Source organism: Neopsephotus bourkii, unplaced genomic scaffold, assembly GCF_033783945.1.
Source record: "Neopsephotus bourkii isolate Nb327-2 ecotype Australia unplaced genomic scaffold, CSIRO-AGI_Nbou_v1 NB_1624, whole genome shotgun sequence".
Taxonomy (NCBI): domain Eukaryota; kingdom Metazoa; phylum Chordata; class Aves; order Psittaciformes; family Psittacidae; genus Neopsephotus; species Neopsephotus bourkii.
In genome coordinates this window covers 7,266,769-7,291,078 of record NW_026902099.1, presented here as the reverse complement: position 1 = coordinate 7,291,078, position 24,310 = coordinate 7,266,769, and the positions used below count along the sequence as shown (strand labels likewise).

Here is a 24,310-nt window from a genome sequence, read left to right as displayed (position 1 = left end):
TTTGAGCACTGTCCAATTAAACTGTTCTGATACTAAGCTGTGAATGACATGCCTTCATTTGGGCTGGCTCCAGATGAATTTGTGTTGCTTGGTTTATTCCCTCTATTTTCAAAAGGAAGGAAAAAAAAAATAAAAGAAAAAGAAAAGGAAAATTAAAACCAAAATGCATCCTTGACTAAATATTGTCCCATTTCCATGTTGGGTACCTTGAGATATGCTGAATTTCTATTAAACTGCCTGTGCAGTAGAGCATCGGTTTGGGTAGCTGTTTAGCTATTGAAAAGCTTATCACAAATAAAGCAGTATTAGAGCCAGTACCATTTCAGCTTCAGGAAGAACTTTGTGTCTGACTCTGTGAGAAAATCCTGCCGGTGGTATATTTTATTTCTACAGCACTATATGGCAGCTTTGGTAACCCTGGTGGCTTTTTCAGATACATGGCATTTTCAGCATTGACACATGCTAACATAACCGTAGCATCTGACAAGCACAGAAGAAATTCAGTCCCATCTGAGAACTCATGGGCACGGACCAGGAGTAAAGGGCAACAGATCCTCCTTTACAAGGGCTCTCTGCTGCAGAGTCCCATAGGCACCAGACTTGCCTGCCTTTTATCCAGTAAGTGAGTGAAACTTGTGGTTGATGGGGGGCGAACTACCGTATCATCAGAGTGTTAATATTCAACTCTGCAGCTCTGCTTTAGCAGATCCAGACCCACCAATGCCCTTCTCCTCCAAGCATCCACCAAGAACTGGTAGAATAAGGCCAACCAGTTGTCATAGAGGACAGCGATAATATGGCAATAACGCTGACTGTCACGCAGGAACCAGAACATGTAACCTTTCCTTTAGGTACAGATGACTCTATTTCTCCTATCAAAATTACTCACAATTTAAAAAAATAATATTAAAAGTATTAATATTTTCTGTAGTAAGGAGAGCTGCTAACAGCTCTAAGTTTTGGACATATATGAAATTATAGCTTTTGTCTTTCAAGATGATTTCATCAGCTCTGAATTGCCTCTGACCATTAACTAGAAATTCACTTAACCTGAGATTAATCTTGCAAGACAGGAAATGAAAGGTAATGCAGCACAGGCCTTCTGAGACATGTATTAATCCCAGCCTTTGACACAAACATGGTTTTAAATAGCAAAATAACAAATGAGCGATCCTTATCTCCCTGTGAAGTCCCACATCTGTACTGTTTGCCTCAAGAAATCTAGGCAGGAGAAACACTTATCCATGCCCATCACTGACTTTTTCTACTTCACCTTGAAATAAAACTAGAGTGCCTCATTTCCACTCCAATTTAAAACATGGTCACTCCAGCATGTGAGTGCATTAGCAAAACAGCAATTCTCACCAGGAAAACACAGAAGAACACAGATTATGCATTGTCTGCATATCTTTTACAGGAGGGAAGGCAAAATTATGATTACTGCCTGTAAACCCAAAATGGTCCATGGTCAACCAACGCTGGAAATTCTCTCTCCCTCTCTAACCACACAAAAGGAATAAATTAAACACTGCTGCCTGAGGAAGCCTGAGCCCTCCCAACTCTTAGTACAAAGTTTGGAGAAACAAGGTAGAGCAAAGAATTGTCAGGCACCTGGGTAACCAGAGTACAGAGTCACCTGTGGTGTCTTTAGGCCTCATTCAGATGTTTGAATTGAGGCTGGTGGCCAGGTTAGACTCCTCTTTCATTTCATCATATATTTACATTTATATCCTTTTATCATGATATGAAATACTTCTGTGACTGTTGCAGTGTACCTGCAGTGCTTTAATAGTTTTGGACTGTTTAAAAGAGTTATAAATGAAGATACTTAGCACCTTGCCAAGACACAGTTGCAGAATCTTGTACTGACACTTGCTGAGCAGTAAGAAAGCTAAGTTGGTTTTCTGCTTTGATTTGTGTCACTCAAGCAGAGACTCACAGAAACGGCGCACCCACACTATTTCAGCAGGATCTGTGGGACATCTTACCTTTCCTTGCATGTTACAGAAGTTTACCTTTGGCAAGCAAGGAACAAGAGGAAGTAGCAATACACTGCAGTCGCCTGTTTTGGGAGGAATTTATCTCTGTTGGAGCCTGAACGACCCTCTTCTGGCCTGGGGAGCCAGATCCTCAGTAGAAACCCAGCCTGTGCGCACTGCCCTGCTTGACCCTCTCCCCCTCCCGCTCTCCAGCCCGCCTCCAGATCTACCCGGCTCACTTCAGCCGGTCACTAGCCTCCCTCATCCCTTTACCTCCCCCCATCCCTGCTGCCACAAAGCAGCATGGAAAAGCGGGGACCGGCTCCCTAGGTCTCCGAAGCGGGGACCCGCTCCGTGGGGAGGGGGTCCTACGCCGCTGCACATGCAACGTCTGTCAGTGTGTTGCTCGGAAGCCCCTTCACTCAAACGACACCCCCGCGCTCCGGGCCGCTTTTCCCTGGAGCCAGGAGGGAAGCGACGCGTCCCCCAGCTCCTGAAAGGAGCTGAACCCTACCGGGCTGTGCAGCCGACCTGTTGCTTTGTTTTGTACAAGCACAGCCGCCCGTTCAGAGGTCTATTGCAGTACTCCGAGACATGTAAGAGAAAGAAGACTCATTTCCTCACTCAGCCCCTTTCAAACGTGCCCGGTGAGACAAGGGTACCCGGCCACTGTCCAGACCTGCTGGTTGCGAGCATTCCTGGTGAGGGGGGGCCAGAGGCGGGAAGAACCTCCTGCCCGGGAATAACCCCTCCTGAGCGTAACCATTTAGGCACCATCACATCAGGCTCCTTCGCATACAGCCAAACCCTAGCGAGGGCTCCAGGTGTTATAAAGCCTAGGTAAGAGTCGGCGTGGCCCGGAGGACCAAATCACCCATTTGTGAGGGGTCCCGCAGACGCGGCCACCAAGTCCCCAGGAACGTGGCGATCCCCCAGCGTTGGCCGGGCGCCCTGCGCTCCCCCCGCCACGAAAGCACCCCCAGCCCGCGGTGGGGCTGCGGGAGGCGAGCGAGTACGGCTGCTCTCCCGGGGGGCAGCACCCGCTATTCCTGCCCAGGGCGGTCACCCCCGGAGCGGAGCGCAGCACACCCGGCCAACCCCTCCCGCCGCTCCTCAGGCGCCCACCGACGAGCGCGCTCGGCTTGGCAGAGTCTGCTGAGTAGTTAATAACATAACAACCCGGCTTTGATCAATCCGAACTAATTACCCCTCTTAATTAAAGTCTTTAGCGGTTGTTGCAGTGTTTTGGCAGGGACGCGGCGGAGGTTTGCCGCTCGGCATCCCCCGCGCCGCGCTCCCCGGCCCAGCCGCAGCCCCCCACGGGCGAATTATTTATTTCCACGAGGTCAACGAAATACAATTTTTTCTCTCTCTTTCTTTTTTTTTTTTTTTTTCTTCACGTGCAAGAAGAATCAAACCGAAATTCAAATTCGTACATAGCCGACCAGTTCTGTCCATATAGATACGATATTCAGGAGGGAAGAGGGGAGAGGTGGAAATCGAGAAGGGGGAGGAATAACCAGCAGGCAGCGGAGGCAGGGCGGGATCAACACAATGGAGATATATATACATCGAAATAATTAAAGTGGTGCAGCGTTCCCGGCTCGGGTAATACAGACCCCAAATAAATACAGCAGAAATTGGCTTGGCGCGTTTTCTTTTCCTTTTTTCTTTTTTAAATCATATCTCCACCTGAGATGCAATGACAAAAAAAATAGAGTCTTAAAAAAAATAAAATTAGAAAAATAAAGAGGGGAAACAACCGGTCCCATGGACGTTAGTGGCGATATAGAGCATAACACACAAAACCGCTTAACAGGTGCATGCAAGGGGCGGCGGGAGCTCCCACCCTCAAGGCTGGAGCGGTGGCGGGCCCGGCAGCAGCGGCCCGGAGGGGGCCGGCGGCTGGTCAGGCCCCCCCAGCTCTGCGGGGGCCCGGGGCAGTCCCAGGGCGCTGTCGTGCAGCTTGCGGACGTGCTTCTTGAGGTCAAAGTTCCTGCAGAAGCCTTTGCCGCAGGTGGGGCAGGTGAAGGGCTTCTTGTCGTTGTGGGTGTGCATGTGGAACGTCAGGTTGTACACCTGGTGGAAAGCCTTGTTGCAGATATTGCACTTGAATTGCTTCTCGCCGCTGTGAGTCAGCTTGTGGTTTTTGTAATTGCCTGAGAACGAGACAAAAAGGGCCAAGGGACCCGGGGATGAGAACTGGGTGCTTCAAAGACCAGGGGAAAAAAAACCAACCATCCCGAAACCCCTACCCACTCTCAGAGCTACGCTTTAACCGAAAACCACCTCCGACCTCTTCGCAAACACCCTCCTTCTCCCCATTCACCCGCGGCCAGTACCTTGACAGACAGAATCGTAGAACAGTTTGGGGTGGAATGGACCTTAAAGATCATCCAGTTCCACCCCTCTGCCACGGGCAGGGACACTTTCCATTACGACTAGGCTGCTCCAAGCCCCGTCCAACCTGGCCTTGAATACTGCCGGGGATGGGGCATCCACAGCTTCTCTGGGAGAATAATCGAATAAACCAAAATCCCATCAAGTGAAGAAATAAAAACCCTGGGTTCCGCCTTCCCAGCAGCGCGGGGAGAAAAGCGAACCAAATCCCGCACTGGGAGAGGGAAAAAAGCGGCGAACTCGTTTGCCGAACCGCGGGTGCCGTGCGCCGACAACGGGCGCTGCCGCGGGAAGGAGGAACCAGAGCCCGGCCCCACGCTGTGTCGTGCAGAGGGAAATGGGCTGGGGACAGCGGTACTTAAAATTAACCTCAATCTCTAGCAGCAGCCATTAAACCCAAAATAAACTCTCCCCGTCCCTGCCGCGAATTGTCCAGAAGCTCTGCCTCGCCTGGAGGGCCCGGCAAGTGAGATTGCTCTGGGGCTAGGTACCTTTCTGGTGAAATCCTTTGCCACAAAATTCACAAACAAAAGGTTTGTAGCCAGCGTGTATTCGCGTGTGTGTGTTCAGGGTCGAGCTCCGGTTAAACGCTTTGCCGCACTGGTTGCACTTGTGTGGCTTTTCCTGGAGGGAAACAAACGCCAAAGTCACTGCTCGGTGGTTGGTGTGCGGGTGTACGGGGTTTGCGGGTTTGCAGACGTTCTGTGTGTTAGCTGGTGGCTCCCGCTCCCGGTGAGGGGCACCGCGCGGTACCCCACAGCTCCTGGAGCAAACGGAGTTCCCGCGGCCCCAGCTCAACCGCCCCCTGTAACGCGCCACTGCCCGGCGGGGCCCGGGCCCCCCGAAAAGGCTGAGAGGAGAGGTCTCGGGAGGGAGAGACGGAGGGACAGAGGGAAGGTGAGACGGAGGGATGGAGGGGAAGCTCACCTGGGTGTGGATGATCTTGTGCCGGCAGAGCGTGCTTGCCTGTCTGAAGCCCTTCCCGCAAACTTTGCAAACAAAGGGTCTGGCTCCCGTGTGCACCGGCATATGGCGAGTTAAGTTATAATGTGCATTAAATACCTTGAGAGTGAAATCAGACACACAGACAAAAATAAAAATAACAACTGCGATTAGAAGGCGAGAGCGCCGAAGGGGAAGCCGTCGCTTAAAAATCAAGCGAGAGAGGGACCGAGGACCCGGCGGTCAGACGGCCGGGGCAGGAGGCTGGGGAGAGGGGAAGGAAGGGAGGCTAGCTGCCGCTCTACTTGCCTTTCCGCAAACTTCACACGTGAAAACTTTGGGCTTGCTGCTCGGGGAGCCGCGGCTGAACTCCGATGTCTTGTAGGCGATTTTTTCCGAGAGGATCTGGGCGCTCTCTTTCATGTAGTGCTGCAGCTGGGTCTGAGACAAGTCCTTGAAGGCCACCCCCGCCGGGTACTTGTCCACGGCCGGCAGCACTAGCTTGTTCCTCTCCGCCAGGTAAGCCTTGGGCTGCGGGTGCAAGGGGGAGCTGAGAAAATAAGAAGCCACCGGGTGGATGTTGACACTGGAGGACGGGTGACAAGGGCTGTCGCCTCGGTTGAAATAGCACAGGGCTCCCATGGCGTGGAAGGAGGAGTGATTGACCACTCGGGGTCTTACCAGTTTGTACTGCTGCAAGGGCAGGGCATCGCGGGGGAAATCTCCTTTCAAGCTCAGGGCACAGTTCAAGAGATCGCCGCAGCTAAAGGAGGGCGAGGAAGAAGAGTCTAAATGAGCCTTCCTGGGTTCCACTCCGGCCACCGCCGCTTTGGGCAGGGGGTCGTACGCCACCGGGACAAAGGGGATCATGCAGGGGATGGAGGAGTTGAGGTGCAGCGGGTGCTTGGGGTCGCCTTTGGCCACGGAGCCGTGGAGGAGCTGCGGGACGGGGATGGAGCGGGGCTCTGGCGTCCGCGCCATGATGCGCTCAATGGAGAAGGCGAGGGGCTTGGGCGTGCTGATCATGTTGCTCCTGGCAGACAGGCTTTCTCTGGCTGGAGGAGTCGCTAGGATTTTGGTCGCCGTGTGGTGGCCACTATTGTCCATGGCTGGATTGCATTTGTTCGCCCGGTTTGAGCCGCTTTGGTAGACGCCTCTTTTTTTTTTTTTTTTTTTTTTTTTTTTTTTCCCCTATCCTCTCCCCTCTCTCGCTCTGTTTCACTCTCTCTGCCCCTTCTCTTGTCACTGATCTGCAAGGAGGGAGAGCAGCATCGCCGCCGCCACCAGCACCATCACCTCCTCCGCCGGCAGAACCAGCCCTCTGAGCCCGGCGGCCTCAAGCCAACCCATCGCCGGTTACTTTGGCGCGCCAGTGACTCGGGACAATCGCTACTTATTCCTATCAATAGAAAGTGTTGTGTCAATAACGCAGCCAAGATCTCGCCAATCGTTAACTTCCAAGAGGAGAAGGTAAACTAGATAATTGCTCAATTCGCTTCCAACAGTCAACAGGAAAAGTTTCCCCCCCCCCCAACCCCGAAAGCGGCTACTTTTCATTGGCGCCCGCTCCTCCCCCGCCCAGGGAAGGAGGCGTCTCCCTCCTTCTCGCCTCTCTCCCCTCGGCCTCCCTCCCCTTCTTTTTTATTATTATTATTATTTGCAATCTGCTTAACCAGGCTTTAGAGGCCAAGCAAATCCGAGATCAATTTTCTTGTTTGGCTTTAAGTGACATCATCTAAAATCATTGTCCAAGTGCTAAATAGGGATGTGAAACCCAATTCAAGGGCAAGCGCCAGAGTATTTGTCAAACGTGGTGCTGCAGAAGAAGCGGCTGGAGGGGAAGCTGTCTGTTTCCTTGCCACTTCCCAGCCCGAGCTCTCTTTGTGCGTGGGTCTGTGTGTGTGTGTCTGAGGGACGGAGGGAGGGAGATGGCTGCTCTGCTCCTGGGACTGCTGCTGGTCTGCTCACTGCTTTACAGAACAAGGTCAGGCGGCTGTGAGCTTTTGGAAAACGGAGTAAACAAATGAGCTGAGAACTTGTGACAAGCGGACTGAGGGAGCAGCGCACGGGGATGCAGGAACCATCAGGGACAAAGTCCAACGAGTGCTTGTGAGCAAAAGGATGAATCAAAACCTGGGGCTGGGGAAGAAACAGAGAAGATAGGAAGTGCTTTTTAAATCTGAAGCACAACTTATGTGTATATACGTATATACACACACACCTACACATACATATATATCACCCACATATACACTATAGTTTCTCTATCCTTAAATAATACGTGTAGAACACAAACACCAACAACTACTGTTCGGTATTTATGATACGGTGTAATAAATACAGAAGTATACAGCACACACACTGCTGATAAGTATATGGGCACTTTAACAGTTACGCTCCCAATGTATTTCAGCGAAGCTGGGAGGCCCTGTTACCTCGAGCGCCCAGGGTGTTGGGACTTTCAGCGAAACAAGGTGGGGGAGCAGAGGGTGAGCGGGGAGGCGGGGAGAGGAGAGGGATAGAGGTGGGTGAGAGGCTTTCTGTGTCCTCCTCTGTCGCACCACCCGACAGCTGGGGTCAGAACAAACTCCTGTCTCTCCCTCCGGCCTGGGGTTCACTTAGCTGGTGATTGAGAGGTAGCTACCGAACGCTCCTGGAGAAGCCAAGGGTCCTGTGTGCGCACTGGGAACGGGCGGCTGGCTGAACATCGAAGGGCAGAGCCCGGCCGGTTCTCCCGGCGGAGGGGCACACGGGGAGGCCTACACTCCCGCAGCCTCACTGTCCTTCTCCGGGCCGGGGGAGGCAGGGAGGAGGTCTCGGGTTTGCTAATGGAGAGAAGCCTCTAGCGAGGCTGGGAGGCCCGGCCCCCGCCGCACGGGTACCAGCTGGGGAGCCTGCAAAAGGCTGTGCCTCCCTCCACCCCCCTGGCCCAGGACAACCCACTTGTAGGGAAGCGAGAGCAGGGAGGAAGGGCTGGGGCCCCGGGGAGGAATGGAGGGAAGCATCCTTGCCCTCGGCGCTGTGGCAGGGCAGAATCCGCCCTGGGTCACCGCGGCCCCTTTTGAGGAGGACAAGGCAGCGGCTGTTCCACGACGGTACCTTCGCAGCCCGCAGCTGCCGTTGGAGCACCGGGGAGCTGCAGGCGACTGAGGAAGAGACACCCCGCGGTCCCCAGGACAGGCGTCCGACGACGGGCTGCGGCCCCGGCATCCCTCACTGCGGAGGATACGCCCTCATGCCAGGCGACCTAAGTGTCTTCCCCGTCCCGTCGGTGCCCTGAGGGGACACGGGAGCTGGGACGGACACAGCCGTGCGGATAAGCGCCGGACGGCGGAACCGAGCCGCGCCGGGGGAGACCCCGACCGCGATGCTCTGCTCCAGCCCTGCTCCCTGCGTTCCCTCGGTCAGGGTGGGGGATCCCGGCCCGGGCGCAGCTGCCCCCGGCAGATGGGTCGCGGCGTTAAGACCGTAATTGCGGCCCCGGATCGGGTGGCCGCTGCCGCCCGTCTCTTCTTACCTGCTGCTTCCCACACCGGCACCTCCAGCTCTGCCTCGGTCGGTGTCACCGGCCCGGGACAAGGGGGACGACAGGGACTCGGGGGAGGCCGGAGCCGTGTTCACCCAGCTCCGTGCGGGGCGGTTACCCGCTCCTGCGGGGTGTCGGTGTCTCTCGCTTATTTTGTGCCTGCCAGAGGAGAGTTTCCTCCTTCAGAGCGATTTACATTTAATTCAATCTAGGCAAATTTCCTCTTGATTGGTGCTGAAGAAGGGAATTATTGTTGAGTGGGTTTTAGAGGCTTCAAATCCCATATACTTAATATGTTAACAGCTTGCTCTTAACTGGTCTTTTTGGGATTGACTTTTTGACATGTGTTTGAAAGTAAAATATGTAGTGTCATTTAAGCAGGGTAAATATCCCAAAGCAGCAATTACAGCCCTGCCATTGCAATTATACCGGCATCCTCAATACTGAGAGACACTCTTGGAGAAGCGGGAGCTTTATTATTCGTTACTTTTTACAGATATGCCTCCCTTGTTTTCCGTACAGCATACGGAAACTTGTCTTCGTGCCTAATTATTAAATAACGATCTAAACCCTTTTATTTTTAATTTTTATTTTTGTGGGAAGTCATGCTGTTTCGTCTCAGAAGTGGAGCCTTGCTAGTACTGGAGATGTTCACAATATAGATAGACTTACTGAATCCAGTGTCGACAGATTCTCTTTAGTCCGGGTCCGAACTTTGTCTTCCGCTAGGACCGCGCCTCTTTAGCGACGTTACAGATGTGCTGAGCTGCAAACACCTTGCAGTCGTGCTGATGCAGGGAGGTTTGTCCCCGAGGCAGATTTACAGGCTCTGAGGGTGGCGAAAAGCAACCTGCTGTCCGGTTTCTTTCTGCAGCCTGGGTCGGGCTCCCCGGAGCCAGACCGAACCCCGGCAGGGGACGGAACGGGCCCGCGGCCTCCCAGAGTTACAACCCATCGGAGGAATTAAGGGCAAAAGTTTTGCCTAGAGTTGATTTCGTGTTCTGCCCGGGAAAGGTGCTGTTCTCTTTTTCCCCGTAATCGGCTTTGTGTTTCATTCGCTCCTAAGCTATGTTCTTGATATTGCTCACTTGCATTATTATCATAACGTATCTCTACATGCACTCAAAATCCGAGTCACCGGCGAATTCATCTCGTCGTCAGGATTACTCCAATCCGATCCCAGAGGCGATTAGAGGGAGGTAAAATACCGCCTAAAGCCTAATCTTTAATTTCTTCCTCCTTAATAAAACGAGTAATTCCATTGCGTTTTTAAGTAAAAAATGAATTGAAAAGGATAATAACTCCTCTAACCTTCTGCTGCGTGTATTACTCTTTCCCTTGGAAACGTTTCACCGAGCGGCTGCTCCCCGCGGGAGTTCGCTCCGAGCTGGCTCCGCGGCCCTGGAGGGGACACCCCTGCCGGGCGGGCTCCGGGCCCTCTGTCCGGGCGGGCTTCGTATGGAGCCACAGGGGAGGCTACGGAAACACTTCTGTCCGCCACACCGGCGGACTCGACGGCACCCGGTCAGACCCTCATTACTGTCATTATTATTGCATTAATCGAGATTCGCTGCAAAAGCTGGGCTTAGCTCTCACCAAGCACCAGTCCTTGCCTTGCCCTCCCGAGTCATCGGCTTCGTGAAGAGGCGATTTACCCGGACATGGGACAAGAGCTCCTCCGCCCCTCCGCCTCCCTGCCCGAAGAGCAGCCCGGCCCCGCCGCAGCCGCACTCTCTTCATGAGGCTCGGAATATGCCCCTGGGCTCATTGTTCGTTCCCACTCAGGGTTTGCAGTTTACTGTGTTTTGAAGGGAAGCTAAAATAGAAAAGTGGGAAAGAATTAAAGCGGCGATAAACGGACCCGGGATTACCGGGATGGTGAGCCAGCTCCGCTCCCCCTTTATCGGCGTCCGATGGGATGGGAACAACTGCCGCCGTCCTTTTCGGTGGGAACCTGCTGCTGTCCGCTCGGGCGCGGCCGGCCCCGGGGAGGAGACAGCAGAGCCTGACGCACCGGGCAGCAGCCCCGGGCTCTACGGCTCCAGCAGCGCGGGCAGAAGGGCTCGGGCTTTGCCGGGTTAAATTGCAGCATTGATATTTTATCCATGGACCCCCCCCCCCCCATGTGTATATACATATATATGTATATATATGCATATACCTTCTGAGATTATGCATAGTTTCCCCACACACTGAGTGCGTGCCGGCATCCCTCTACATCAGTTCCACCGCAAGGAAAAGAAGAAAGAACTGCTATTTTTAACCGAATCCATCACAAAAGCAAAACCAGTTGACAATGACCCGCCAAACACAAGTGTTCCCGGAGGTAAAACAAAAGTTTGACACTACAGTACGTCTCGTACAGACCCCTCTAAACCGAAATCCAAACGGGTGCAAATTAAGCCTTTTCGTGTATAAAGCCTTTAATCACGTGTAATCGAAATTACAAGTGACCCTCTGAAGCAGTGCTCCTGGCCCTCCCGTAATTCTTGCGGGCGGGCGGTGCAAGTGTGCCAGCGAGGGCCGGGAGCTTCAACAATCACGTCTAATCTAATCAGTCCGCCCGCAAGGGGACCCGTCGGTGTCATCAGCTCCAAAGGGCCCTTGGTGGAAGTGGCTGGGAGAGGCCAGCGGCAGCTGGAGCCATGAATGACACTTTCCCATTTGTTCCTTTCCCAGTTCAACAAATGTTTATCCCCGTTGCTGTTCAATGAACGCCTTCCACTCTTTGGCTCGGGGAAGCTACTATTATTTTTTTTTTTAAAGATTCCTGAATAGGATCCGGAGCAATTAACATATTTTTGTTTTCTCTTTTCTCCCAGTGTACTGGGAGCTAACCTGGAGCAAGGCAAAGAGCTGCTCGGCTGCCTGAATGCTTCTGCGCCGCTGGCTCCCGGTGAGGGCGGGGAGGGGTGTTCACCGTCCAGGGGCTGCAGCACGGAGCTGGCAAACCCGGCTTGTCGGGTTCGGGGCCCGTTTCGGTTTTGCCGCTGCCAGAAGGGAGGGGGAAACCAAGTGAGGAACATGAAAACAAGGACGAAAGCAGGAGCCATGACCCGGCGTGGCCGCTGCTGGACTGCGCCAGGAGGGGCCTCCCTGCCAGCATCCCCCCCTGCTCCCAGGCAGGGATGGGGCAACTGAGCAGCCCTCGGGGTGGGGAGACGACACGAGAGTAATCATCCTAAGGTCAAAGCCTCAAACTTGCTATTATTGATTGTTTTTCCCCTTAGTCCTTATTAGAACAAAACGCACCAGAGCTGGTGGGAGCCCGGAGGGCCCGGCGACTGCGCTGGCTGTCCCAGGCCGACCGAGGTGCCTCTGTGGGTCCCACGGGGGTCTCAGGTTCCGTCCCCTTGTTACAACAGGAGCCCAGCTCCCTCTCTGCAGCGGGACCCTACTGTTGCTGCCTTGCAGCTCCCGCCGTCTATGACGTGCTCATCTGCTGTTACTCAGAAGTTTGATTTTTACCTTTGGAACACGCATAAGGGGTGCTCTCCATGCAGGAAGGCTCAACCGCAACCACCCATTCCACAGCCTGTCCCGCAGCCCACATTGCCGTGTGCCCTCATGGGGGACAACACTTGCTGTCTTGCATAGGAGCCCTGACCGTCCTTCGTACCCTTGGCTTGGTGTGTCCCAGGAAGAGTGCTACTCCCCAGCCCCCCGGGAACACCCGGGACCTGACCCGAGGAAGGACCCCAGGAAGCATCGAGCATGTGCTGTGCCCCCAGGGCTGAGGAGGGAGGCTGCTCCTTGGGGAGCCTTTGGCAAGCACCCATTTTGGTTTGTTTTTTATTGTTTCCTTACTCATCTTGATCTTACTGACAGATACATAACTTAAATATATATATTTCAATTATGTCAAGGCATAGAATGGGTGACTGCACCCTATGGGATGGAGGGGCAGAGGGGGATCCCAGGGCTGACAGGGCAAGGCAGGGCCCCATCAGTCAGTGGTGGTCCCCCCACACCAATCCTGGGAGCAGGGCAGGATGAGGCAGGAGAGGTGGTGGCAAGCCAGAGTCCAGATCACTGATGCATTTGTGAAGATCAGGAAGGTCTGAAGTCCGTCTGTGGGTCAGGGTCTGGATTAAGAGGGCCTGTAAGCAAGCACAAGCCAGGCTGTAGCTGAATGAGAAACCAGCACTCCTGCTCCATCACAGAAGCAGAGACTGGCAGCCCTGGGCTGAGCTGAGGTGGAGTCCCCAGGCAGAGGCTGTGTGTTGAGGTCCCAGGTGAGGCCAATCAGGCCCATAATGGCCTGTAAGTCCTCTTGAGGTGCTGACAGGTGAAATTACTATCCCTGTTCTGTTATTGTCCAAACTGGTAGGGAGAGGTGTTTGTCTTACAAGGAAACCTTTGTGTGTGGACAAATTGGGACAGAGGACAAGCCCACAGGAAAGGTGAATTTAAATCAGTGTGATTCCTGCAGGGCTTTGTGCTAGTGGGTTACTGCCAGGTCATTCTGTGCTGAGGGACAGTTGGACCCATCACCTCCTGGGATGTGCTGGCAACAGCCACTTCTGTCCCAGTGTTTCTAGCTTCCAGTCCAGGCGTCCACACTGTGAGTGACTTGCTATGGAGAGTGTCCACTTTTGGTATCAATTCTACCCTCATGTCATCTCAGAACCTTAAAAATCAACTAATGCCACCTTCTCAGGGCATCCTTCATGGTCCTGGCATGCCCCTGCCCCAGGGGGCCTCGCAGGCATGGTATGGCCACCATGGTGACACCTGCCCTTGCCTGTGTACGACTGGCTCAGGAATATAGATGTGGTAGGGAGAAGGCAATCAGGGCGGTCTTTGCAGTGCCAGAGCTCCCTCTGGACCTGATCAGCACTGATCTCTCTGCTTCCTTGGGCCTGGGAGCTGGTTGTTACAGTGGACACCCTGGCTCCCTCTACCCTGCTCACTGCCCCAGACAGACTCTGGCTGAGGCTGCAGCTCCTGGCCCTTCAAATGCCATTCACTTGCATGCGCTGGCGTGACTAGGAAAGAGATGGGAGAGGAACACGCAGTTCTTTCTCTCCTGTCAAAACTTAAACAAGAAAACCCACCTGGGAGCCTGGGAATGGTGGGAAATTCTGCTGAGGTTCCCTGTCCCCGCTCCACCTAGCAGAGCTGGTAACAGGAACGCACAGTGACGGAGGGGAGCGTGCTGTGCACACCCTGCCTGCCTCTCCTTGCCCTGCCCCGCAGCAGCCCTGCTGCTCCCCACATTGCTCACTGCACTACAGCCACAAGCATCCTGGGGCAGGGCGTGCCCACACCCCTGCCCTCCCAGGCTCCCCAGGCTCCTGGTCGAGCACGAAGAGCTGAGAAGAGCGGTCTTCCTCACCAGCTCTCCTGTCTTCCTTTCACTGAAGTCACCTCAAGTCTCATAAAGAAGCCGGTTTGCCACAAGAAAAAAAAGCCACTTTGCATTTCTCCCCACACAGCTGGGAAGAGGGGAAATTTGCCCTTCCCTGCTTGGCGAGCTTCCAAATGTGCCAAAACGCAACTTCAACAACTTCCTTGCAATTCTCATTCTCAGCTCCTGCAGCAGCCCTGTATGCTTGTGGGAGGCCCCTGAAGTCCTGTGGTGTGTTCTTGTGGGGAAACTTCATGAATCCTCAGCAGTTCATCAGCAAAGCCCTTCAAGTAGAACACTGTGGCTCAACATGGACTTCAGCAACTTTCCTTATGTCTTTGGGTATCATGCGTGTTCTTTTTGTCTACACAAACCCAGGAATTAGTCATGGTCCTGCAAAAAAATACCAACAACTCTCCTTCCTCCCCCCAAAAAAACCATTCTCCCTCCCAGCATTCTTCATAAGTTGTGTGAATTTTGACTGATGAAAATGAATTCTCTCCAGCTCATACTGAAGGCATAGAAAAATGGACAGCAGGCACTGTCTGTTCATCTGCCAGTGAGGGGTTTTTGATTGCTTTTTCTCTTTATCAAGGCATCTTGTCCTTGGATATTTGCTACAGATTTGTTCTATAAAATAAATATATTCACTATAAATCACTACATAAACTAAATATAATAAAATTCTCATGAAGAATCATACAGCAGTTCAAATGGTTTGAAATATTGAAAACATCTTTTAATTGCAGAATTCTATACAAACGGGTGGATACAGCAGTGGTTACAACAAAATGTGTTCTTATTGCCTGAAATTTTTCACAGAAATAGAAACATTGATGGCAAGCTTACTGACATCCAACATGATGAGATATCTTTAAACTTGCAAATGAACAAACACAAACCCACTCCTAAGTAGTTTGTATGTGTTTGACTGTACTTGAAGTCCTATTACATATATACTAACCTCAAAATACAAAGAACCAGGATTAAAATTTTTAATGCACACCACATAATAATGTAAAATTAAGCACAAAAAAGGTAAACAAAATGTAATCCTGAAAATACACTGTTTTTTTTTTCACCTAGGGCACTGACTTATTCCAAGAATGATTTCCTGTATAGCTGTATTTTAAGTGAGGCACACGTTTTGTGCACAGGACATCAATATCTGATGGAGATACAAGAACAAATGGTAACGAACAAAAGGGAAAGAATCATAATCACAAGTGGAACTCAAACTCCATGCCAGTGTTTTCGCAGACCTAAGCAAAGCTATACATTAAAATATGCTACAACCACTGTTCTCAAAAAGTCCTTGGCACTTTTCCTCTGGTAATCTTACTTTTATTTAAAAAAAATGGAGCAAATTACATTGCTGCACCTCTATCATAAGGCAAAACTATAAATGCAACTACAAGGACAAGTTACCAAAAATACTCCAAGCCAAAGATAACCCCCACCCTCAGGCCATCAACCCAAACTCCAAATGCTTGGTGAAATAACATTATCCTTCCTCCTCATCACTGTCTTTCATAGTAATGCCCTGAAGTCCTCCTCCATCAGTGACTGTGACCGTGGCCTCCTCGACAGTCAGGCGGCTGTGAACGGTATCGTAGGTTTTACTGTTCAGCGTTCCCTCCAACACGCCTTGCAACCTGAAGTCTCGGTAGGTTTTCTGTGGCAAAAAATAAAACACCCTGAATGGACTCAAACAAGTCTGAGCAGTCCACTGTCCACCTGGACGTTCTAGTAGGCCAGTGGGACAGCTTCATTCCTTCTGCAGTTAGGGACCTATCATCTACGGTCTGCTAAAGATTTGCTGTCTTAGTTTCTGGGCAGAGATTTGTATAAACTCTAGAGAGTCTACAAGCTACAGCTGGAAGCTCACTCCTTCAAGAGACTGTGTTTTGTACCATATTTCTGTAACTGCATGTTGATTTCTCTGTAACTTCCATTTCTCTCATTAGTTCAATAAGAAACCAACAAAGACTTTTCCAACTGCATATTGAAACGTGAATTTGGCTACAGGTAGTCCTGTCATTTCACAGAAATGTAAATGCCTGACTCTTTCCCCATAAAATAATTTTGTCTACATTTGTCTTTTCATATATATAGCAAATGTGGAAAAATAAAATAGATTTTAGATTTTGATCTATATTCTGTATAATGCAAAAATTTCTCAGGTGACTTCTTCAGTCAGTTCATTTACATTCCAAATCATCTCTGTTTTGACTTGCATGATGCATCCACTCGAGAAAGTTTTGTTTCCCTGGTATCCAGCCTTCCTATGCACCCACAGATAGGATTTTCTTCTTTGACCTTCTATCAGGTAAGAATTCTGAGTGGAGTTGTTTTATTCACTGATCTTCAAGAACATATGGAAAATCATCTACTTTTATCTTCTTTAAGCTGTAATGCATTTGAAATAATCTTTCCTGAAGTTAGACTAAAAGGCTTAAGAAGGACAAGTTGGTGTAGCTAATCTATTACTTTGTATATGCTGCTCTTGTGAGTTCCCAATGTTTATGGAAGAGAATATGGTAAAAAGAAAATAAAAGATAATTAAGGGCCATCAGGCTCATTCCTCTGCTGCGGAGACCAAGCACAAGCCTTAGAGAAAGAAAAAAGAGCTGCTCTTGTTTCACTTGATACTTCAGAGAACTGCAAAAGATACCTCTCAAAGTGGGTAATGTTCAGCTGGGAGAATTTTTCCTGCCACTATCTATGATGATTATTTAAAACTTGTTTGAATCACTGCCACCAAGATTTATTTGACTTTTATAGGTCAACTTCAGAGTCAATGGATGCAGCTTATGTTTGCTCACTCACTCTTGTTAAGTACCCTGCCTGATCTTTTTCAAGTGTCACCATTGCGTTCCCTTTTTGTAACACTGTGCATTCTATTTGCTTTCATGCTGTTAATGGATCCTACAGCAATTTCTTTCAGTTTTACACTGTGTTCCTCTCATTCTCAGACCAGTGCTCTGGGGTTGTCATTGCTCTTGACATACTTCTGCAGGACAGTAATGTTCACTTCCAAACTTATTTTTTCATTTCTACCTAAATTTCCTTTTGGTCCTTGACCCCTTTTTATTCACATCCATTTGCATATGTATCAGACATCTAATGATACTTTCATGCTATCATAAGGTATTTATGGGAACAATGCTGCTGCTTCTGGTCATTCTTAATAATGCCACAACCTTTGCTGCATCCAAACATAAAAGAAAAATCTATTTCTTACTTACCCCATGTCCCTTAAAAATGACCTCCTACTTCTTTTTTGACATATTTTCAGGAGCTGCCAGGGGCAGCACAGCCTCCCAGTTTTTCCAAAAGCTCTAGAAAACTTCACTCTAGAGTTTGGAGGAACTGTGCCTCCCCACTGGCCTTTCACCAGCTGGGCTCCAGCAGTGAAAGCTCCTTGTGATATTTACTTGAACCATTATTTCTTATTTTCCTGTTCCTGTTTTATCAGTTCTGTCTTCTTCACCCACCAAAATACAGGTGGGAGAGGTTTTCTGTCTTCCAGTACATTGATCAGAACCTCTATGGTTGACATAATCTTCTTCAGTTCTCTGTGGTCACAGAAGGTGCCATGGAATAACACATCTGAAATTTATGTGCAAAGCAGAAGAGGTGCACAGGCACAGAAAGGCTGCCGCCATAACTAGTGTGTTCCCATCACCCCTGGGAGCCTACTTCTTTTGAACAAGGCTATTCAGTGCGCAGAGGGGAGACTGGTTGACAGTGCTGTTCATTCACTCGGAGTTCAGTTTTGTAAGAGCCTCTTTTAGTCACCCAGGTGATATTTAACTGGTACAATTTAGCCTGTCCATTCTTACATCTCACTAGGCACAGGGTTCAGATCCTGTAACACCTTTTCTCTGCATCCCCACATGATGATAACTACCTTCACTTGAGAAGAGCTTTCAATGCTTCACAAAAGTCATCCAGTTCAGCCACAAACAGCAGACTGCTTTTGCCATTTTGGCACATGATGAAGAGCCAAATCCTGTTCTCTGTTCCCAGAGAGATCAGTTAAGGTCAAAAATATCAAAGCTAAGCTTGGATGGTTCAGGGAGCTATGATGCCGTTGTTATCATGACTGTTTTCTTGCATCTCTCTATTTATCCCTTTTAGCTAGTGAATCCCGAAAGATGCAGTTGCAATTCTGGTGTCCATGAGTTAAAATGCTTCTGACTTTACAGTCTTGCATGAACTTAATGAGAAAATATTTTGAACAAATCAAGGTCATGACTGACAACAGGTGCTTCTTAGTCCACGTTAATGCAGATAACAAGAATGTTCAGAGTGAAACAAGACAGAATTAAAAGGAAAAAAATCTGAAATGGCTTTCTGTCTCTTCCCTGAGGGTATTAACTAAGATCCGAAAGGGAGTTAGGAGGAAACTTTCTTTTATGGTAGGTAACCCATAATTGCCTGTTGCAAGGTATTTTACACTTTGCTTGGAAGTACTTGACATTGGCCAAACTGGACTGGAGGGACCGGTATTTCTATTGATACTTATCCCAGAGTATGAAAAATTAGAAAATGTTCTCTAATATAATGAATATAATTTTCCAATTAAACTATTAATCATGTGGATAAAAGAGATAATAATTTTTTGGGGGAGAGGGAAAAATGGACAAAGAACACTATCGAGATTATTAAATTATTATAAGCAACAAAAAATCAGTACTATGGCAAACACTGATTTATTAGGAATACCATTCAGCATTGCTAAACAGCTAGCAGCAATCTGTTAAAATTTATTGGAACAATCTTGTCACCGAGTTCAGAATGGATGACAATTACAACTGCATGTGTAATTAACATTAAAGGTTTGAACAGTTTGTTTTTCTTCTGTAATTTGCTACAATTGTGGGAAAAAAATAAAACCAAACCAAACAATGTCAACTTAAAACTATGCAAGTTCACAACTTTAGTCCACTTTTTTTTTTTTTTTTTAATTTTAGGGTGATCTATAATTATTCATGTTAATACTTTATCACTTTTCTCTCTTTACTCTGCAGTCTAACACAAATGCATTTTATTTACCTTCACTATCTTGATGAGAGTCTTCAGCTGGTAGATGTGAAGCTGAACGTCTAATCTGTCAGCCAACCACATGCAAATGACTTTCATGGAGTTGCTGTACCATTGCTGAAAAGAAGGATAAAAAAAACAAAACGCCACCAAACAACCCTGCAGTATTCATTTAACAGATTTGGTAATGAGAGGTAATGAAACACTTTGAAATGATCACAGATCAGCACTTGAAGTCAACAATGATATAATTTCCTGTTCAAAGAATTGCATGGGTCAGTAGAAAATCAAATAACTTGACCTAGACTGTTCTTTACATGAATTAGCAACTGCCTTTTTATCTTTCAGTTACAACATTTTCAAGCAAAATAGCATTATGCGCTTTGCTATCTGTTAGAAAGAACAGATATTAAATACACACTCACATGAGAGAACTGACAGCTAAAGCATCAAGGGAAAAAACAGGTAGGGTATCGTGGGATAAAATTTACAATACCTAGATTTTCTAATCCAAACAGACAAACAGCATCAAACAGAGAATATGGAATCTGTCTTGCTTTCTTCTTTATTGAGTAAAATATCAGAAATCCATGGAAGCTGTATTTAAGTATGATCAAACACCACTCCACCTCTCCCAGTATAACCACATTAAGGTTTTATGTTAATTACTAATTATAATTATAGTCTACCTTATTTCCTCTTTATGTCTTAAGCATGGGTATGTTTTCACTCAAAGCTTCACAAACAGATGGGGTAAGAATGAGCTCTCTGCTGTTGGTGTCTACATTACTGTAAAAAAATGTTCAGATCCAAATAGCTACTATAATAGTTTTTTCACCGGATTAAAAGAGATTTTACTAAACATAGTTGTAGCAGTTTTTCTTCCCCTCCTGTAGAATACCAACCAGATGTCATTTAGTCAAGCTGGAAAAAGGAGGGGATTTTTTTATTAGTTTTAGCAGTGAGAGATTAAAAGAGTTCGTGTCACAGCTCTGTTTTAGTCTCTTTCACCACAGGGAGAGGCTTAAATTCTTTTATAATGTAATTTCCCATGTCTTTACAAAATACACAAATATGCAAAAAGAGGAAACCATGTGCATATTTTAAAATGCAGCATGTTGGGCATGGTATACATTGTGAAATAATTCAAAAGAAGGATCTAACATATCTCATTAGCCACCCCTACATTAACAAATAAAATATATATTGAAAAAATGAAGACAAGTTACTGGCTACTGGATATAACAAAGAACAGAAATAGAATTCTTTCATGAAAATGTAAGCTCTTTGGAAAAAGCCTTAAAGACAGACAGTAAAAATATGTAAGTAATATATATTTGTTCCTTACAGGAAACAGTATAATCTCATTGTAACCATCAGTTTTATGGTAAGTTTGAAAAAGAATTTTCATATAATAATGGCTTTATTTTTTTTAATGTGTTAAAATATATTTTAATTATGAATCATTGGAAATAAATTGCTTTCACATTTTTTAATTTCCCCTAATAATTTACTGTTTTACAGAAGTGATCAAACACATCACACAATATGCAGATAACTGTAAATTTAATAAAAGTAGCTTGATTTATGCAATAAAATGTGGGACTGATTTGGTATCAATAAAATACTGGGATTTTTTAGTCAATTAATAAGATTCTTATACTATTCACACTATTTCACCCCAAACATGCATGCTGGTTTTGATTTCCTTTCTAAGTACCTGTAAAATATTTTAATGTGACAGAGTTGTTACTAAGTGGCAGCTGTAAACTATATGACAGGTGTTGTATGTATACAGATGTCTAGAAAATAAAATGCAGTTGAGCTTATTCACTCAGAGAACTTCATTGGTCTCATAAACATAAAAATACATATGCCAAGCATTCTACCCAGAATACCTATTGTTATTTGCAGTAAGATGAGCCTAATTATTCTATTACCACTCAGACTCTACAGTTGTTAAACTTTTAATAAAATCATGGTAGAGAGAATGATTTTAGTAGTGGAGTTTTCTCAGAACTGGTATTCTTCCATAAAAAAAATATAATCTAAAAACATATCCACAATGTATTTGGTTTGTATCAAGCAGAAAGGGCTCAAACTTGCTCACACAAACAAACTACAGACAGGATCAAGAATCCTGTGATAGGTTTCCCCATGTAACACCACTGAATGGTGCCAGATCACTAGGAATCATCCCAGCCCAAATTTTCTGGCAAAACATTTATTTTAAAGCCTAGCCAGATAACTTAGTTAAGACAGGCACAGTAAAAATTGGGACTCTTCATACCTATCTGTGATATGCTTACACTCACTGAAAACAAAGCTAAGAAATTGGAGGGAATTACTTTTGCTACTCAAATCTGTGAATGAAAACAATATGTTTTCCTGACTAGTTCTGATGTGTTAAACTTTCAGTTGAAATGTTTAATTTGGTGACTGTGAAATGATACTACGGTACTTGCTTCTCTGTCAACATACCTTATACAGAAATCATACAACTGCTGTTGCTTTAGAAAAAAGATGTATTCTTGTTTTGGATTGTCAGATTATTTTTAATAAAAATTGCATCCAGTATATTTATAGAGTCCTCCTAGAGGAGGTACTTGTGGATAGGATTCCTGGTCACCATTTGCCTTCTGCCCACCATTTTTTTTGAACATTTAAGTATAGGCTGAAGCTTCACGAACATAAATCTGCTGGACTTCATAAAAAGAAAAGTAAGTATTTCTCTATTGCTTCTTTTGGAGCCTGATGAAGTGCACAGCACTGCAAATACCTCTCAGAGGTGGAATCCAAGGCCACACATTTTGACAACCATGACCACGTTACAGAGTCAGGGTTACATATGCTTTGACTTATAGGAATCTATAGCAAACTCAAAAACTTCATCAATTAGATAATGGTTGTGAGATTACATAGATCTTAAGTAATAGTAATAATAAAAAAATCCTTGTAACTAGTTTTAAGAAAAAGTAATTTTCCTGCTAGTAACAATAGCACTGAAAGGACAATGTGACTCTTACAGATGTTGGTTATATGGTATTAGTGCCATATTCTTTGCTGTCGCCTATGCAAGAATAAAGCAGAAAATGTTTATTATATATCCTTTTCACATCAGCACATAACAGCAGCCAACCACTTTAACAAAAATACGTTTGCTTCCCTTCCCCCCCTCCCCTTCTTATTCATAGCTCATCCAACTCCTGTAAGGGCATGCATTACTCACTTCATTTTCCTGAGATACCTCTTTTAAAGTAAAAAATAAGAGAAAAGGAAAGGCTAGGGTTGACTCTGTGAGACCCCTGTATTTATTCACACTTATTGTGCATGACTGTAGACTGGTAAATCATATTAGCAGCCCATCTCCCCATCAAGCTGCTACTTGCTTTCCAGCCCTGGGAAGGTTCAACAAATCAACAGGAGCACGGAAAACAGAACATCAGTCTAATCTAGTGTTTAAGGTGAAGTTTTCAAACCCAATCTAAGAAGATCTTTAGAGCAAGCAACCAGCTGAAGGGCTCAGAAGGTGGTATTGACAATGAAAGAGTGTTGAAATATTGAGAAGCGCAGCACTTGTGCATTTTTAATAACAAGAGGGTCAACAAGGACACGGCTCCCTCAGTGCCCATAGTTGCCACACCAGGGCTATAAACGCTCTCAGTTCATCAGCTTTCTTAAACAGTTCATCAGCTTTCTTAAACACCCTAAACCCCCTCAGCGGACCTTTAGTCTTAAATTAACAAACCAAAGCAATGAAAGAAGGTGCAGCTTGAATGGCCAGCATTGATCCCCAACGGGGCTCGGCGCGGCTACAGGCACTGAAAAACTCTCTCCATTGTCGGGAGGAATTGACAAACCTCCTCGCCTAAATAGTCCAGCTAAGGCGGGCTGGAGGCACGCAGCTATAAAGGGCTCCCCTCGCCCCACTCCCAGCGCTCACAATGCGCCAGGCATGAGCTCTTTGTCAGGCCCAGACTCTGCAATTTTCTAACAAGGATTAAAGTTGTTTCTCGGCAGGGCCAGTGAAAAGCGATTTAGCAACATACCGCGCTTTCTTCAGGCAAGTTAAAGAGAAGTAGTTAAGGAATTTCATTATTCTGTAGACTGGTGGAAATACAAAACAAATATATTAAATATTCACCATCTTTCTGGGTGCCTGAGCTATAACATTCGCAGAACGGTTCAATTAAATATAACACTTATTGGCTGAAAGCAAGCACTTCAGATTTATTTTAGAAGTTTTATAAAAAGGTGCAGCTGTTTGCCACCTGGAAGGAGGCTCAATACATACTAATACACAATGCTTCAGTCCTTCTAGGGCTGGTATCTTTAACGCCTGAAACACAAGACCCCGTTGAGTTTCTGTATCTTGCCTGCTCTTGATAAATGGGCACTGTCAAAATGCTTTTTCTGCTGGATATGGCAGCTTTTCTACAAACCGTGTTTTATCTGCCTACAGAAGCCTTTATTGCATTATTGATTAGGAATTGAGTTGCTCAGACAACAATGGGAAGTTTTTGCTTCCTCCAGCTCTACTTTTCCTACCAGGAACAATAACAAAAAGTATTCTTCTCACTGAGGAGATTGTACATCAAAGGCAGCATAAGCTAAAATGCATAAGAAATGCTATAAGCATGTTAAATATTAAGAGCTAAAATGCCTAGTTTTTATTATTGTTTCAAGATTTTGATAGCAGGCACTATTAGTGTGCCAAGGAAGTCTGAGACCATTAAAAAACCATGTTAAATGATTAAAGAATAAATTATTTCTTAAAAATGTAAACAGCAAAAGTTAGAAAAAAAAATCATGTTTTAAGTTTTATAATTTATTTCCCTCTTTGTTAAATGTGAATAATCCTGCTGACTTGCTTTGTTGCATGTTGTTGAAAATGAGGGAAACAAGTGTTATTTGTAGCATCTTTGAAATCACTCTGAGGTTTACAAGTTATAGCTGTATTTTGAAGTTTAGGTATAGACATCACAAAATTAAAGGAGGATTTTCACCTGAGCACTGATGAGCTCATAACCTCTTCTGAAGGCTGGAAAGCCTTGGTCACTTTAA

General features: G+C 46.9%; 2 protein-coding genes across 11 annotated transcripts in view; both read right to left on the bottom strand.

The window, feature by feature from the left end:
• Window positions 1-3,717: 3,717 nt before the first annotated feature.
• On the bottom strand, window positions 3,718-6,785 carry FEZF1 (FEZ family zinc finger 1). The gene is made up of 4 exons (XM_061373114.1): window positions 5,631-6,785; window positions 5,307-5,441; window positions 4,871-5,003; window positions 3,718-4,138 (listed from the first exon to the last, which is right to left on the bottom strand). The coding sequence occupies exons 1-4, from the start codon at window positions 6,426-6,428 to the stop codon at window positions 3,831-3,833; spliced, it is 1,374 nt and encodes a 457-aa protein (XP_061229098.1). The 5' UTR covers window positions 6,429-6,785; the 3' UTR covers window positions 3,718-3,830.
• Window positions 6,786-14,914: 8,129 nt separating this feature from the next.
• CADPS2 (calcium dependent secretion activator 2) overlaps window positions 14,915-24,310 on the bottom strand; it is a 318,224-nt gene continuing 308,828 nt past the window's right edge. For 9 of the 10 annotated variants that reach the window (XM_061372989.1, XM_061372990.1, XM_061372992.1 and 6 more), the window contains 2 exons: window positions 19,259-19,363; window positions 14,915-15,872 (listed from right to left, as the gene is read on the bottom strand). In XM_061372989.1, coding sequence (XP_061228973.1) covers window positions 15,702-15,872; window positions 19,259-19,363 — 276 coding nt within the window. In that variant the 3' untranslated portion in view covers window positions 14,915-15,701. The remainder of the gene's footprint in view (window positions 15,873-19,258; window positions 19,364-24,310) is intronic. The other variant, XM_061372993.1, reaches the window with a different exon arrangement.